This window comes from Scaptodrosophila lebanonensis, unplaced genomic scaffold (genome assembly GCF_003285725.1).
Source record: "Scaptodrosophila lebanonensis strain 11010-0011.00,11010-0021.00 unplaced genomic scaffold, SlebRS2 tig00000053-arrow-pilon, whole genome shotgun sequence".
Lineage (NCBI taxonomy): Eukaryota > Metazoa > Arthropoda > Insecta > Diptera > Drosophilidae > Scaptodrosophila > Scaptodrosophila lebanonensis.
The window spans coordinates 8,454,626-8,471,880 of NW_022060548.1; the positions used below are offsets into that span (position 1 = coordinate 8,454,626).

At 31.9% G+C, this 17,255-nt stretch overlaps 1 protein-coding gene across 1 annotated transcript; it reads right to left on the reverse strand.

The window, feature by feature from the left end:
- Positions 1-2,562: 2,562 nt before the first annotated feature.
- On the reverse strand, positions 2,563-2,962 carry LOC115624318 (kunitz-type serine protease inhibitor 2). Its single transcript, XM_030518949.1, has 2 exons — positions 2,843-2,962; positions 2,563-2,774 (listed from the first exon to the last, which is right to left on the reverse strand). The coding sequence occupies exons 1-2, from the start codon at positions 2,940-2,942 to the stop codon at positions 2,605-2,607; spliced, it is 270 nt and encodes an 89-aa protein (XP_030374809.1). The 5' UTR covers positions 2,943-2,962; the 3' UTR covers positions 2,563-2,604.
- Between the last annotated feature and the right edge of the window lie 14,293 nt (positions 2,963-17,255).

The window sequence follows — 17,255 nt, forward strand, 5'->3', positions numbered from 1 at the left end:
CTTATGTAATTGTGAGTAAAATAAACGACAGTACCCATTGCACTGAACGAACTAGGAGAACGAAAAATGGGATTACTGAAGTATATCCTGGTTCTATCGATGGCTCTTTAACTAGCGATGATGTTTAAAAAAGAAGATTTAGTGTTAGAAAATTGAATAAAACTAAAAAAAAACGGAAACAAAATACTTTTCACAAAAGCAATAAATGCTATTTATGTATTCATTTTTTTTTTGTACAGGGATATGCTAATGGTTTGGTTTTTTTTTAAAAGATATTTTATAACATTTCAATTATAGAAAAATAATTGCTTATAAAAACTGAATAAATATAATGCCATTAAACTTAAATATTGTCGATAATGTAAGGTGTAGTTAGTAGAGCTGGACAATAATCGATTGCACCAATCACAATATTGATATTTTTCTTCCACTATGTATAAATATTATATTATTATTCAAATATTAACGGCATGAATTTAACGTTCGTTTTATATAGAAAACTTGGACTTTCTTGGTGTGGCTTTCAAGCTTCAAGTAATTGAATTGTTTTCGGAATATCTCATTAATCCATTTTTTGATTATCACGTAAATTCTGTTCTAACATTTACCAAGTTTTCGTTTTCAATCGCCGCTCAGAATCAGTCTACAGATAAATAATAGCATCCCCCTATTTATATGTAAAAAACACATCAACTTTTTCTAATTATTTTCTAAAATTAAGCTTTTTAGTCAGTGGAATAAATTTAATCTCGTTTTTCTTCTTTTTTTTTAAATGCGTAAATTATGGCATAACTCCCAATCTCTAATGTTTTCAATTCTAAAGTATTTATTTATTTTAGTAAAATATAACTAAAATCATGACTAATTTGTTCAGATTTGTGAGCATACTTGCAGCAGTGAGTGTAAGTGGTATGTGACTACTGTTTTGCAATTGGCGCTTAAGTTTCCAACTCCATCGTCGTTATGGCGGGTTTTCTGTTTGGTGTGTGGGTTGTGGCCTTTTTGCATAGAAGTGTCAATTTTGATTTAGCAAAACGTTGCCAACTCTGTGCCTCGCGCTGTCAACGGACACACGCCCCGCCAGAGACCTCTCAGCTAATATACACACCTACATCAACACACATTCACACTCACACTCGCAAGCATACACACACCTTGGCAGCTGTTGCAGAGTGGACAGAAAAAAAGTGGGTGGCGCTGACAAGTTTTGAAAACTAGAAATATTTCTTGTTCAAGCGCAACAAATTTATAAAAATAAATGGGTGCAGCTGCCCGACTCTGTTGTGGTATTTCGAATAAAATTCAATTAGGGTTTGTTTTTTATACCCCATACTATAAAGTCTGAATGCATGTATGCAACATGCAAAGGCGGGCGTGGCAGACTCCATGTTATACTTAATTATAAATGTGATCAGCATGATGAGACGCATCGGTGTAGACACGTCCGTTTGTCAGTTGGTTCGTCGGTCCGACTGTCTGTCAGTATGAACTGCGATTACTTTTGAACTAAAACAGCTAGAGTCAGCAAACTTGGTAGACAGACCCGTTTTAAGGGCATGTTGATAATCATAAAATAATCTTTTGATAATGTTGTGATGTTGATAGTTAAGATTTAAAGCTTTGGTCAGACTAGCAAACACAAAATGCAATACATTTTGTAGAATTTCTTTAAACCTAATATGAATTAATTATTTAAATGCAGTTTTGCTACAAATAAACTTTTAAGGATATGATCCAGCAGGTCACGGATTTATTTTCAACAAAATCTGAAACGATTTATACACATTTTTGGAAAAGAAATGATAGAATTAAACCGACCCTCTTTTGACAAAACCAAAAATGGTACTTTGTGAATATTAAACATATAGACAGTCAAAGATCTTGGAGTGAAAATGAACTTTACTTTTTACGTCTACACGATGGTAAAAATTATTTTATAAATTTTTAGATTTTAGAACCGGCTCAGAAGCACTCACTGCTTTTTGCTCTTGAAAACTTTTTGCCACACAAAAATTGTGCTGCAGTCTTTTCGTAAGTGTTATAGGCAAGTTTTATGTCTCTTTTCATTTCTTTATAAGTTGATTATCGGTTTATTTATTTAAGTTTAGTTTGCATATTCATTATAATAATTAATCGGCATGGAATATTGACCATAAAATATCAGTGGCTGGACCATGCTTAATAGAGTTTTAAGTATGGGTTCCAGGGACAGCAAACATCCTGTTAGACTATTATTTGTGAGTAGTAGTTTCATGAAATAAAGTATCCCAAAAGCAACAAAGAGCAATAAACTTATTAATCAGTCAGTAAACACGTCAATCAGTTGTTGCTTTTTTTTAAAGGGGTAATGGGGTCCATTCTGTTCCTTTGTAGCCTTTGTCTAGATGCATAATTAACTAAGCTCTATAAATATTATTTCTCTATAATTTAGGCGCAGAGACCTCCACTGTGGTTTATCAAAACTAAGCTCTTATCGGGACATATCTAACAGGATGGCAAATACAAATTTCTCCTTTGTTTTGTAGTAGTGTTTTGTTAGTTAACTAAATAGAATCGTTTTTTTTTTCTTCAATTTTTATATTTCTTATAAGTTAGGCAACATTTTTAACTGCAAGTCTTCATGCACGTCGCTTTGTTATTAAAACGATTCTTATTTCCTCCACAGCCGCCATAAATGAATTGAATGCATTTGCCCTTGGATAGGTTGTAGGCCCAACGTCTGTAGGCGGCTTTACATTGACCCGTCAGTGGCTTTAAGTAACAGAGCGGTCTGACTAAATGAATAATTATAATACGTATTAATATTGTTAATCAATTAATTCGTTTGGATTGCAGAAATTACGTTTGTCCGGGCTAGCTTCTGTTGTTGTATTTGTCGCATCCGCATTTATAGCCAGCACCAGCATCAGAATGAACAATAGACTTGTTAATTTGATCAGCATTGTGTGTGTGTGTGTGGGTCTCTGGGCTGATTGTCAACAATTGTCAGAGGCCCTATCATAGACCCACTTATATAAGGCCACAGATGGTCGACCCAACTCGATCCAAGCCGCACGCGCCACACAAAACATATTTTCATGAAACACCTACTGAGTAGTTCGCTTAAATAATAATAGTAAGAGCAACAATAAAGCAGTTGTGTTTACCCAATCGTTTGACGGCATGATGTCAATTGGGTTAAGATTATCAGTTTGCAGAATCAGAAAAGCTGTTTTCTACAACATTTTTCTTTGGTTTCACTTTGGACATCTTTTGAAACAGTTGTGGCTGATCTGTTTCCAAATGTGTTTCTATTTGCTTTATGCTTTAAATCAAAAGTTAAAGTCGCGAAACATAAGGCTAATTAACTATTGTCTTTCTATGAAACTTTCTACTCAGAAAAAAAAATTTGAAAGAAAGAATATAAAGGAAAATGTTTGTTTTAAGAAATATAAAAGAAAAATATACAGGAAGTTAGACGCTACGGTATTTATTCAGATGTATTCTATTTGATTGAAATACAAACCAAAGTATGAGGCGTTTTGGGTATTCTTAGTAACAAGTATTTTGAGAAACCAATTACGTTTGTTGGTATATTAAACAGTATTTTAAATTATGTAAATAAAAACTCTTGCTTTAGATGAAATAAACTGCTGAAAGCTAGAGGCAGAGTATTTGTTCAGATGTATTCTATTTGATTGAAATAAAAAGACCAGCATTTTGGAGAATCTAAGTTTTTTAAATAAACAATTAATTAATATATAAAACAATAAGAAATACTTTCGTTCTTATTAATTGAAGAATAAACTGCAGGAAGTTAGACGTGAAATTATTTGTTCAGATGTATTCTTGTGATTACAATAAAAAGTAAAGTGTGAGGCATTTTCGAGATTCTTAGTAACAAGTCTATTTAATAACCAATTAGTTAGAAATTAAAACAGTTAAAACCTTTTATTTTATGAATATTAAGGTAAACTTTTGTTATAGAAAACTAAACTTTTGTTCAGATGTATTTTATCGAATTGAAACAAAAAATAAAATATGAGGCATTTTGGTGATTCTTAGCAACAAAGTCTTTTTAATTACGAATTAGCTAATATATAAGTATATATAAAACAATTAAAACCTTTTATTTTATGAATATGAGTTTAGAAGAAGTTTGTTTAGAAGAAGTTATATACTTATTAGACGCAACAGTATTTCTTCAGATGTATTTTATTGGCTTGAAATAAAAAGTAACAAAAAAGTCTTTTTAATAACCTAGTTGTAAGTATATAAAATGTTATTAAAATGTATTTTTTATATTTAAAAAAATTAGAGAATGAGATTATTTTTATTAAAAATCACGCCCCTCAAGTGGAATTTCAAAGGTTTGGTTGTTTCTTGGCATGATCTTTACAGTTTTTCGAAAAAATAACAGTCCTACGGAGTTACGAAAACGGGCTAATATTATGAACCAAACGCCTAAAAAAACATCAAAATAAAACATAGCATTTACTCTTCAGGTCACGTGGAACGGACTTCCGATGAATAATCATTTTTATTTTACAAACAAATCAACATTGTCTTAATTATGGATTTCTCCGAATGGCAGTCCTGGCTCATCATATTGACGTGTGGTTTCAGGATCGTCATGGACACAGGAACGTTGAAAAAGATTGAGCTTCCTTTAAAATCCTTATTGATGTCTTTTGAATGTTTAATTCAAAGCAATTTTTGGTTATCTTGTGCGGAATAAAGCCAGACCACACCTTTTGCAGAACCAATTGTTCGGTTAGCATTTGATGAATCGTTGATTTGGAGATAATTTATTTATTTATAATTTATTAAAATGTTTCAGAAGAAGTTGTGTTGAGGCTAATTGCGCTCCTATTTATTTGTTTGTCATGAAATTTTGATGGGATATTGATTAAAATGTACTCAACTAATGCAGTTAACATGAACATTTCTATCAATTTCTTTATACTTTGGGTTTTATAATTATTTTATTATTTATGGAAGACATCTAGCATTTCAGCCGCATATATTTTTGCAATCTTCATAAACATCAAAATTATTTGCATTTCCACCACAGCCGCCATACATGAATGGAATGCATTCACCAATTGCCTGATTATACGCATAGCGTGGAAAAGCGCCTCTACACATACCTCTATCCGGCGTTAACAGACAAAATTCTGCTGCTAGGTGGAGTAAAAGGTAAATAAATTGTAATTAAATTGGTGAAAATTGTAAATTTACGTTTTTGCGCAAAAGCGCCAGTTGCCAGCATCGTGAATATCAGCAAAGAGCAGAAACACTTTGTAAAAATAATACGTCCATGTGCGAGCATTATGAATATTCAAATACAATTAAGACAGCTGGAGAATTGAGCTTTTTATATATGCCCTTAGCTTAAGCTCGCTATATGATGTTTAAATATTTGGAGAGAAGGTCGTTATCGTGCTAGCAGCAGTTCCCTAAATAAATGTATATTTATTTTTAAATACAATTTATTTATTTACTTTTAGAACAGTTGTGTTTGCCTTTTCCAGTGGGAATTTCTTTGGAATACAAAAATTTACATCTACTGTGCACAATGCAGATATGGGGACAACAAATTGTTGAATTTTTGAATTTGTTTATCAATTTGGTGAAATTTTTATTATTCGTTCGCGTGGAGGCTTTATTTTTTGGTCGCTCATAAGTGGTTTGTCTCATGCATATATGGATTTATTGAAAGTTGTTTGAAGCGCAGCAATCGAGTAATGTAAATATTAGTTCACAAAGTTATTTGGAATGTGAAGGTCTTCATAAAACTTAATGGCATTGTAAATTCATAAAACATAAATGAATTGCGCTACATTTAAAGAGCCTTTGGCAAATTAACATATTCATTGTGACTTTTGTTGCCAAATATAGAAGTTTATTGGTCGGAAAGTTTTGATAAATTCGGTTTCTAAATCACTCGTAAAATGTTAATTTAGCCAACAATGCTACCTGCAATAAATAATATTTGCTTTAGAAAGAAACCGACAATATCGGTTATGGAAATTCGAGAACAATGTTTTGCCATCAAATACAGTCGTCAAAACATTTGATTTGACGTAAATGGAAACTGTATTTAAAATTTTATGTTTCTATAAGTATAGTTCAGTGAATTTTAAAAGAACTACACATCATATTTTGTTATAAAAACTAAAGAATTTAGTTCATAGGAACGTTTTTGGCGACCTGCGTATACCAAAGGTTCAAGAAAGTAGAGATCTTAGAAATTAGGGAACCTAAAATTTAGAAACAAGAGTGGATTTAGATTTAGTTAGGCAACATAGATTGGACAAGACAAATCAAAGCTTAAATAATTAAAATTAAAAGTTCCTGCTCATGCGTTTGGTGTTCACAATACACGTATATAACACGATAAATTATAACACGAAATAATTCCTTTATTTTTCTATTCGTCAGCCATCCTATTCATGCTGGCTAATCGAAGAACAACACACTTGCAGCTGTGTTCCTCCATAATTTGATTCTTCTTGCTTTTTAGGTTTTACGCTTAAATTATAATGAACATTTCCTACTTCCTATACTTTTGTATTTGTATTTTTTTTTTTACTTGAATACAGTTATAAAATTTAATTACTTCTAAGTTTCCTTTCTCTGATAGTTTCTACCTTTTTATTTTGAAATTTATTTTAAAAATGTCTGTTTGTAGGTCTAATAATTCCTCACTTGGCCTGAACCCCGACATATCTGGCCTATCGAGTCGAAGGCTTTTATAAGATATTACTTATTAATTAAATTCGATATTTCCAGCTAATAAGACTTTTTTATAAGCTTTCTATTATTTAACCAATCTTGACAGTCTATGCATGTAGACAAAACTAAAACTAAAATACAACTAAGTTATAAAAAACTTTCTTGTTATTACAAATCGCTTTTGCTTATGCTAACAACTGAAAAAGTTTTGAAAGTAAAATACTATAAGCTACTCATTAAAAGATTGTTGCTTTGCAAGTATTTTTTACACTCCCAAACAAACCTTCATATAATGAATTGAATATCATACAATATTGCTAATAGAAATAGTTTTCTTTATATTTATATTAATATATTCTTGAAAATTTATGTCTTTTTTCGGTTAAAACAAATATAGATTTATATACTACTTAGTTCAAATTAGTGGATGTTGATGTTGGTAAATGATCATAAGTTGAATAGGCAATGAAGAGTCTGTTAGAGACAAGCATTAAATGAAGTCAAACTCAGTTCAATCGACTTATGTTTTTATTTTTAAATTAAATCAAATAACAAGCCATTTTATTTATTCCTACCAACTACACTAACTACACAATATAAATAATACAAATAATTGCTGCCTCACAAAACTCCTTCCTTTTCAGCACTGAGTGCTTAACCGCCCTTTAAGATTGTTAAATCGCCTAATTCTTCGTTTCTGCAGCCATCATTAATTGAAATACTGAGTTGAACTTTGTATATAATTCAAACTAATGATTTATATAGATAAAATTGCCTAACTAATCTTTTAACAATTAACTTTCCCGCAACTATTACTATTTTAAGCAAATTATACTCTTTCTATTAACTTTTAAAGCTTGGCAAATGGGAATTTAATTGAAGTGTATAAGATGAATTTCAAAAATCGAAACTATATGCTTAGCTTGCTTGTTCATATCTGGTCTTCCTTTTATAAAATGACGTGCATTCATATTTATAGTTTCTTGTTGTTTTATAAATTTTAAGGGAATCGCTTGATGTAAAAATATTTCAGCAGCACCATAATTCGTTATTTGAAGAGCTTTTCTGTAAGTAACGACTGTTAAATCGCAAGCAAAACGGCAATGCAGAGTATTTCAATTTCGTTGTGCTTAAAATGAACTGAAGTTATTTAACTTCTCTTTCAACATTTCGCAAACTAAAGTCATTAAAGACATCAACTCATGGAATTTCTCCAAAATAATTAAACCACAAACTTATATAATGAAGCATGAAGTCCAATGGCCGTGTCGGCCAAAGAAATTGATGCGCAGACGAGAAATGCTTCGATTGAAACATTGTTGCCAATGCCAATGTCATTAATCACAGGCAAATACTTAGGATTTTCAGTTGGCTTTTGGCCAAAATCAAGCATAGCTTAAATTCCTAACGAACTACAACCAGTTCGTTGCTTAAGTCTTTTGTTTAATGGCCTAAATTCGCGAGAATAGCAACAACAAAAAAACTGTACATAAATGCCACCACTTAACCTAAAATTAAATTTTACACAAAACAAAATAAATCACAACAACAACAACTATGAGTACAACAAAAGAGCGCACAACTTACCACAAATTACATGCTGCAGAGGGGCAGCCGTCGACGCTGGCGACGACTACTAAGACGACGACGGTGCGGAGGAGCCAAAACAGGAACTGCTGATGAATGCTTGAATGACAACAATAACAACAATAACAGCAACAACAGTCTTGGACGCGGACGTGAATGATGGCACAGCTAATCCAAATAAGAATAAGCGCAGCAGCAGCAGCAGCGACGCCAACGCCGACGCTAACGTCGCACAAATCCGGGCCAGCTTTATTTAATCCAATAAAAATGTCGAATAAATGCAAACGCGACAAATGTCTGACATTAATTTATATACATACTCGTATATATATATGTACGAGTATAATGTGAGTGTCACCGACAATCAAGTTTAGGCCGAAAGACACATACACACACACACACTTACACGTAGTAGCTGCAAGAAAAAGAAGAAGAAAACGAAGAGATTGTTGTCAGTAAGAAAATGGCACGAAAATTATAAATACTATATATAATAAAATAATGCAAATTTTTATAATTTTTATAATTTTATAAAAGTGCATCTCTTAAATTAAAATCAATTAACTGATCTGAACGCAAATAATTTGTAATAATTTATGGATTTAAATTGTACTTTCTACTTTTGACAGAGCTCCCCCCTACTCTGCAAAAGCAGTTCTGTAAAACCATCTGCGGGGAAATCGGTGGGGCATAGCAATTAAATTTTCCGCCAGCGAGTTGGAAATTTTCCTTTCTCTCTTTTTGCTCCTTAACTAATCTAATTAGCTATCAATTAGAATTAAGTTTACAAGGAGGAGTTAAAAAACATTATTGTACATCTATTTTTGAGGCTTCCTTATCTTTTATGTTGAAAATACATCTAATACAGATACATATATACATATATTCTATGTCGAGAGTCCATATTTGTGGATCAAGTAAAAATAAATAAAGAAATCATTGAAGGGAGAGTCAATGTTATAACAAACAATAATAACAATGCTATACAAGTAGATCCATTTCCATCAGTAACTAATATTCTTCTTCTACGTATGAATTAAAAAAAAAATTAAAAGCAAACCATTTTTGAAGACTTGGTGACTACTCTATTTTAGTGGTAACGCTTTAAGGTAGTAATAATAGCTTTGATTAAATTAAATATGCAATCGTCAACTACAATTATATGTATGTGTTGATTTAAAAAAGTCTGCAGATAACATTGTTGTTCATTTTCTTCTGCCCATAATTGTTCCTTTTCTTATTTGAGTTTGCCTGAGGTTTGGGTATCTTTTAAACACCCGGAATATTGATTCAAAACTAAATAAAGATGAAAAAGCGAGAACTGCTTCTAATAGAGAGGAAAAATAGAACCGATGAAAAACAAAATAGACGATTATAAATTGTGTACAAGATTTATATTGTCAATGTATTATGAAACAGGACTAAATATTTAAAAGTCAAATATATTTAGAGCATTTGAGATATTCAAATTAAACCTATACGGGAGGTGGCATGGACCTGAAACTTTATAAATACACTATTAGTTAAATTAGAAAATTAAATAAAAAACAAAAACAAAAATCCAAAATAATAGTGGCTTAGATCAACAATATTCTTAGAATTACAAATTAAATACAGAAATTTAATAAAATAGAAAATCCAAAAATTAGCAAACACACAACAACAGATTCATTTAAATGACAAATAAAATAAAACGTTATAAGAGGTGTAGGCTTTATTTATTTGTTTATCCATTTTTATTAGATTTTTTTTGTGTTTTGTTAACATTCGATTTTTTGTTAACTACTTTCACGGCCGTTAGAAATACTAATGGCTTCAGAGATAAATGCTTGTTAGTGAGGTGAAAACAAAATGGCAAGACAATTTTAATTAAGACAAAATATTTGAAATTCTAACGATGGTGATGAGCCGCAGCGCCGTTTTCTAACGAGTACTCAACAATTTGTAGCGTGCAATTTTTCAAATTACATTTCATTAAAACGTGTTGCGCGCACTCGCTGCACCAACACAGAGAGAGCGCAAGCGCGAAAGAGAGAGAGAGAGAGAGAGGGAGAGTGCATAAAACAAAAAAAGAGGAAGAAGAAGAGGCAAGCGCAGCACATAACGAATGTAAAGCACCGTTTTGTCTGATTTTTGTTGGCCATGCTGCGCGCTTTAGCAACTTTTCACTTTGCCTGTGATTTGTGTGGCTCACACACACACACACACTCAAGCACACACATGGACACACACACACACACACACATGCTTTGCTGCAGCATGCCAACAGGTTATCTGTTTTGTTGTTGCTGTTTGCCCGCATGTGCTCTGCACGCCCGCATTCGACTCTCACTTGAGCCAACGCATTATTTTCCTTCTATTCGTATTTTGTTTTTGTGTAAATTTTATTTACCATTTTTGTCGTTCTCGTAAATTGTTGAACAAATTAAAATTAAAGTACGGCCTGTTCGGCGCTTTCTATGCTGGCCCTAAAACTGCTAATGCAGCCAGGCCAGGCCATCGCGGCAGCAGCAGCCGCCGCAGCAAAAATACAACAACTATGTCAGTTGCAATAATAAAAGCAACAACAAGAACAACAGCAACATTGCAACCAGCAACGACAACATTCCAACAGCTTGTGCGCAAAACGACAACAGCTCGACTGCTAACTTGTTGCCCCTCCCCTCCCAAGCTCCCAGCCAGCCATTCCCCTTTCCCACAGCTACCTCTCTCTCTCTCCTCTCTCCCCCCACGCCTCTCCCGACTAACTAGCTATGCAGCTAAGGCTACAAGTTGCCGTTTCTAATACAAAACTGTCGCTTGTGGCGTGAGAGTTCCAAGCCAGCCAGCCAGCCAGCCGCTCGCTCAACTGCAACTGCAATGGCAGCAGCTGCCTCTGATGGTGTGTGTGTGTGTGTATGTGTGTCGCTTTATATGTATGCACACAGTAAAGACTGCTTAGATTGGACTTTTAAAGTTGGCAAATTGTTGGAATAATATATAAGAGTTTTTCGCAACATATAGAATAAGCAAACAAAACAAGAAATAAGTCAGATTCTTGTCAAATATAACTCTCCCCTAATTAATGAACATTGTGACAAGAGCATAGAAGTGCTTTTATTACTTAACATTTTAATTAACGAATATCCTATTGCTGGAATAAATAATTTTTAACCACCATATTTTAGTTGTCGAACCCATAATTTAATGTAAGGATAGCGTCTGAGGCAGCTGCATTGAAAACTCGGTTTCTTTATCCTTGGAGAATTTCTGTTGACACATGATAAACAGGATAACAGATTTTCCACAATTTTTTATGTTTTCAATGCTTACTCATTTTTTTCAGCACTATTATTTTTTTTTTTTAAATATAGTAAAAATGCCTGGCTATGTAAGCCATATATATGTTTAATTTTTGAAGCAATTGCCTTCAATTGAATAATATTCCAATTATTTTTAGTCAAAGAAAAACGTAAATAATAACATGGGAATATGCCAAAATTGCTGTTTTATTTGATTATTTATAAACAATTTCTTAAATCCATAATATTAACAATTTTTATAACGCCTACAAGTTCGATTTTAAAACATAATTTCGTAAAAGAAGTTTGGAAATTTGAGCGCAATGTAGAGAAAAAAGAATATAATCATAAGGGTCCCCTACTATAAAGAGAATTAGGGAAATCGAAAGAGAAATAAGGTAGACCGAATTGTATAACTAAAGTAATACCGTAAATAGTATTTTTTTCTGTCTTAAATTAAATTTCTTTGTTTTTCCTAATTGTTGTTTTTTTAATTATTAGTGTAGGGACACACTTTTTAAATTACAAATTCAAACTCAAATTTTAATTTTAAAATTGTTTAATGTTTCAGTTGAAAGTTAATTCCAATTCATTTTAGGCATTAATATGTGCAAATTATTTGCATGTATGACCATAACTTTCCAGAACTTTCTCCTCCTTTTATTTTATTTATTTAAAACTTAAAACTGTTCAACTTCGTCAGCTTTTCGAGTAAGTTTCTATTAATTTCAGAGCGGCACCATCGTTATTTATGTGTTCCACTTCCTTAGACCTTACTGTACACATATATATGAGTGTATTTCTGTGCTATTCACTGGCAATATGAGCGGAGAGACAACTAAAAAAGATATACACACAAATAATAATAATAAAATACATTGCATTGCAACAATAAAGCGCTCGAAATGATATAAAAAGCCGAAACGAAAAATTGTAGAAAATCTCATGAAATCTTTGCGCGCTTTTCCATGTTGATGACGGCACCAACAACAACAACAACAACAACAACAACAATAGCAACAAAAAACAGAAAACAACAACAACGATGGCGATGGCAATGGCGGCTTGGCTTGAAAAGCTTTTTCGCTTTGATTGCTGTTGGCCTGCCTGCCTCGCTTCTGGCCATATTGCTAGCTGACTGACTGACTAACTGACTAGCTGGGCTTGCGCGGCTAACTTGGCCAACTGGCTGGCTGACTGGCTGGCTGCCTTGTCATTGCAATGCGCATAGGTTGACATTTTTCGTTAAAAATATTTTAAATTGTTTGTAAATGCATTTAATGGGTTTGGTTGCGGGCTAAATAAATAAAAAACTAAGAAAAAAACTTTGGCCTATGATATTTTGCAAGTGGTCAGCATCATCTTATGGGAAAGTAGATACACTAAAAAAAATTACAAAAAGGGAAACATTTTTCAAAATGATTTCAAAAAAATATATGAAATGGTTCGGAAACTCTAAGAACTATAAACAAATAGTTTCAAAATATTCTTTCAGTGTGCAAGATAAAGTACGATAATTGTAATTTAAAAGCTATACATTTTTATTCTGACTGATGATATTAAATTGTAAAAAAAATATTTACTAGTATTGTTTAAAAGGAACCTCTTTTGGGATTCAAAAACATATTGTAAGTAAAGCGTAAGAGAATCAAGTACGATTATTATAATTTATGTTTTAGAAAGTTAAACATTTTTGTTTTTGTTGCTGATATATTCTTGTGTTCAGCTTAGCATTTTATTATGCTGAGACCTGGTTTTATGTTTTAAATTGTGTAAAGATTTATGATTAAGTTTTATGAGGTGAGCATCTTATCTTTCTAACGTTCCCCTTTATGCATATGAGCAGTGAGTGTTACCTTAAAGATCTATGGCTTTCAATTTGATATGAATGTTGATATGTTGGGTGTAAAACAGAGGTAGGCTTTTGAAAACACACACGAAAGGTGAACTTTTTTCTCAGCCCAACACGAAATTAATGGATAAAAAAATAAACGAATTAGCAGAAAGAGGTAATATTTTAAATGATTAAGGAGTGTATATTTGTGTTTATGATAGAATTGCCATTAAGAGTGGCCTGTTCCAACATTTTCTACGCATTTCTTGTTACCCTGTTTCCCATAAGAAATATTGGTGACATAAATTTTTAAACAACATATCAATTAAATAACATTCAGCACCGACTGCAGGTTTTTACGGCAATAGACTGGTTGGACAATACTCGTATATTTAATAAATTAACAATATTCAATTGTAAGTAACATAACTAGATTTTTATACAGAACTTTAAAAAAGGCCGTTTGATTATGACTCAGAAATTGTTTATCTTATATCGTCCAAGCTTAAAGAAATAATCGTCTTTAATACTTGCTGACTTACTCTTGACATTGGGACACAAATCGAATGCTTTTCATTTTTATGAGATTCGTAATTTCTAAATTTATTTTGCAAAATATTACGTAATGTTTATTGTTCATATACTATGTAGACAGCTCATATTTGTTAAAGAATTAGATAAACAAAAAAATTAAATGATGGAAGAAAGCTAAATAGGCTAAGAATCTCTGATAAAAATCAACTGAAACAATTACATTTTACTAGATACGAAAATGAAGTTGAACAATGATAGATCTTTTCTATGATTAATATATAAGTAGATGGGTAAATAGATTTAAATGGATAGATTTAACTTATTAATTTATTTTCTGCCTTTGTGTCTTAAATAAGTTCAGCAGTCTTCTTTTAAAAGATAAGAATAATTAACAGGCTGGCTGGCTTTCTAAAGAAATCATATGATTTTTATTTAAGCAATAATTTTTTTTTTTTTATAAAAATTGATTCTTTTTATAAATATACGTGCATTTACCGAAAATTCTACTAGTTTTAGGAGCTTTCCCATTTTTTTGGTGTCCACCTCTAGTGTAGAAGTAGCAACAAATTTGCTACTATATTTAATTTAGTTAGTTTTTAATTCAAACTATAAATTGAAGTATAGTTGAAGTTTTATAAATAATTAAACCGATTCTATATTCTTCTTTGTTTTATTTTCCAGCTTATAAGCTTAAATGGTACACTTTTAGTTGAAGTTGTTCACAGATAAATCCATAAAGTGCCAATTGATTTTGTTTGAACGAAAAATATAACAATTGATAATTAATATGTTATTTTTTCTAAGCAGTGATGAAAAAATGATAATTATAGGGTGTTTATATTATATTTTAGATTATTAATACTGCGGCATATGGACGCGGCATCAAACGTGAACGTCAAAAATTCTACAGCTAACCTCAAAATATCTGTACCAGGATCAAACAATCTATCTGGAGGTCATTTACTTTGCAATAAATACTTTTCTTTTTAAATTTTGGTTGGGTATAAAATTATGAAGTTACATTAATAGCATAAGCTACAAGATCCGCCGGCTTAGGCGGCAAATGGGACGCTTATCTGGAAGGGCTATTAAATCCTGGACTATTCTGAGATTTCGTTTCAATACACAACGAAAATTTAAACTCAATTTGTTTATAACACCAACAGAGCTTTATTTTGGTTACATACATATGAAGAAGGGTTGGGTTTATGTTAATTGCAGTAAATCGCTTCGAATTCAATTGAATATTCCCTACTTTTTGTATTCAAATAAAATGTCATAATTGTCCACCAGCCAGAGCTGATAGTTTTGTTTTAAATTAATTACAATCGAAATTTCATTTTCATTTCCCGTTAAGGCCTCTGCTTTTCGCTGAGTGTAGACAACTGTAGTTTTTTGTCTTTTTTTTTGGTATAAAATATGTATGTTGCTGTCAGTTGGCGGCATTATGTTCACATTGGCAAGGAAAGCTTTTAAGCCACTTTATATGCCAAAAAGAAGAAACAAATATTGCTTTGTACGACGACATCAATTTCAACTTTGGACGCTATTGACACATTTCAAAATAGTAATTTATAATCATTTAACCTTTTGGCAACAAATAAGAGGAAAAAAGTGAAACCATCAATAAATGCTGACCATGGCTAAGACAGAAATACAAGCATATTTCTGTCTCCAAACATAATGTGACGGCTGCCCGAAGACATTTTTAGATAATTAATAATTATGTGAAGTACAGATTAGAGGTGTGCGTGTTCGTGATAGGCTCACAGCTTCACAAAAAACTCATAATGTGTCGAAAATTTACAAGAATTTACATAAGAAGGATACGAACATTTTACAAGAATTAGGCCACCAATGAAAGACATAATTAGTTGAATGAAATTTATGTTCAACAAAATTTACATTCTACATTGTCATAATAACTAAAAATTTAATGAAGATTGCAAATAAGGGGGGAAAACATAAAACTGCAGTATTAACTTTTTTTACGGTTTTGTAGATTTATAAAATAACAAATACTTTTGCCAATACATAGCCCTCAATTAACAAACAAATATTATTCGTAATATTTATTATAACCCTTAAAATCTGTATTTCATTCATTCAAATCTATTTTATCGCCTTCAAAGTCAAAAGTACCCTCCGGGTGCAATGTCAACGCTATTTCCAATTCTCGAAACAGTACGAAAATCGTTTGCTGGAAAGACTTTCAGCACCTTTTTGGACTTGGTTCGAATTTGCTGGGAAATACTATGCGTCTTGTTTTTGGTAAAATAGTCGCTAAGAACGAGTGCAGTGTTTTTGGAATCAAACGAATTTATAATTATATTTATTAATTAAATTATAATTATAAACAAAAGTTTTCTTAAAAAGGTGTTGATTCATTGGATCCCGTAAAAGGATCAGCAATGTCTCTAATAATCAGTCAAAGAATTTATGGCCGCAGTTCAATGATTTTGCTTAAAGATCAGATAATATGCTTGATCGTCTGAAATGTGGTTTACCTTTATGCTTTCTCGACACTCTTTGCTATTTACAAATTTTTGTTTTTCACATAACAGGAAGCCTTCTGCAACATTCTTAATTTTCGACTGCAACAATTCTATTCTCTACACAAAATTCTACACCGGAATTATTTGTTGAAAAGTGTCGGATATTGTAAAAATCGAAAAAACAGTATATTATTATGTATCGATTTGTTTCGTTATGTATATGTATAGGTAAAATATTGGGTTTTCCACACCTCTTTCTGCCTGCTCACTGTTCAGCCCTTCTTAACCCTTCGACTACCTGTTGTTCGGCATAGAAATAGGTAAGAGTAGAGAATGGGTTTGCATTTTCTTGCCGACATAAGGTCAACTTTATAAACATATATTGTATTTACTGATATAAATACTGATAGCATTCAGAAAAGTTGTGCCAATCATTATTTAGAAACGATTGAAGCGAGTAATAGACGAATAGAAACCACCATTTGACTATTAGGGACTAAAGGTGAAGATAAGACAAATAAATAGCTAAATAAAGGCGGGTATATAGATATTAAGTTGCATATAGGCCCATAGGCTTGTATATATATGCCTGAAAATATGGAACACGTGTAACTATCAGACGCTGTGGGATACCAATTGAAAACATACGCATGCATAAACGATGATATACTATATCCATTAGGCCAACATGTGGCCAGTAAACTGAACTGAAGATTTTGCAAGTTAATGTGGCCATTAACATGTGATTTATCAATGTTGCCACAAACTATATATTATCAATATTATAGCCAGATAGAAAAATTATAA

Excerpts from the sequence above, each read along its gene's own strand:
- LOC115624318 (XM_030518949.1), bottom strand. The coding sequence starts at position 2,942 with ATGCTGATCAAATTAACAAGTCTATTGTTCATTCTGATGCTGGTGCTG. Across the intron at positions 2,775-2,842 it reads AGAAGCTAGCCCGGACAAAC|TCAGACCGCTCTGTTACTTA; the intron begins GTAATTTCTGCA and ends TTATTCATTTAG.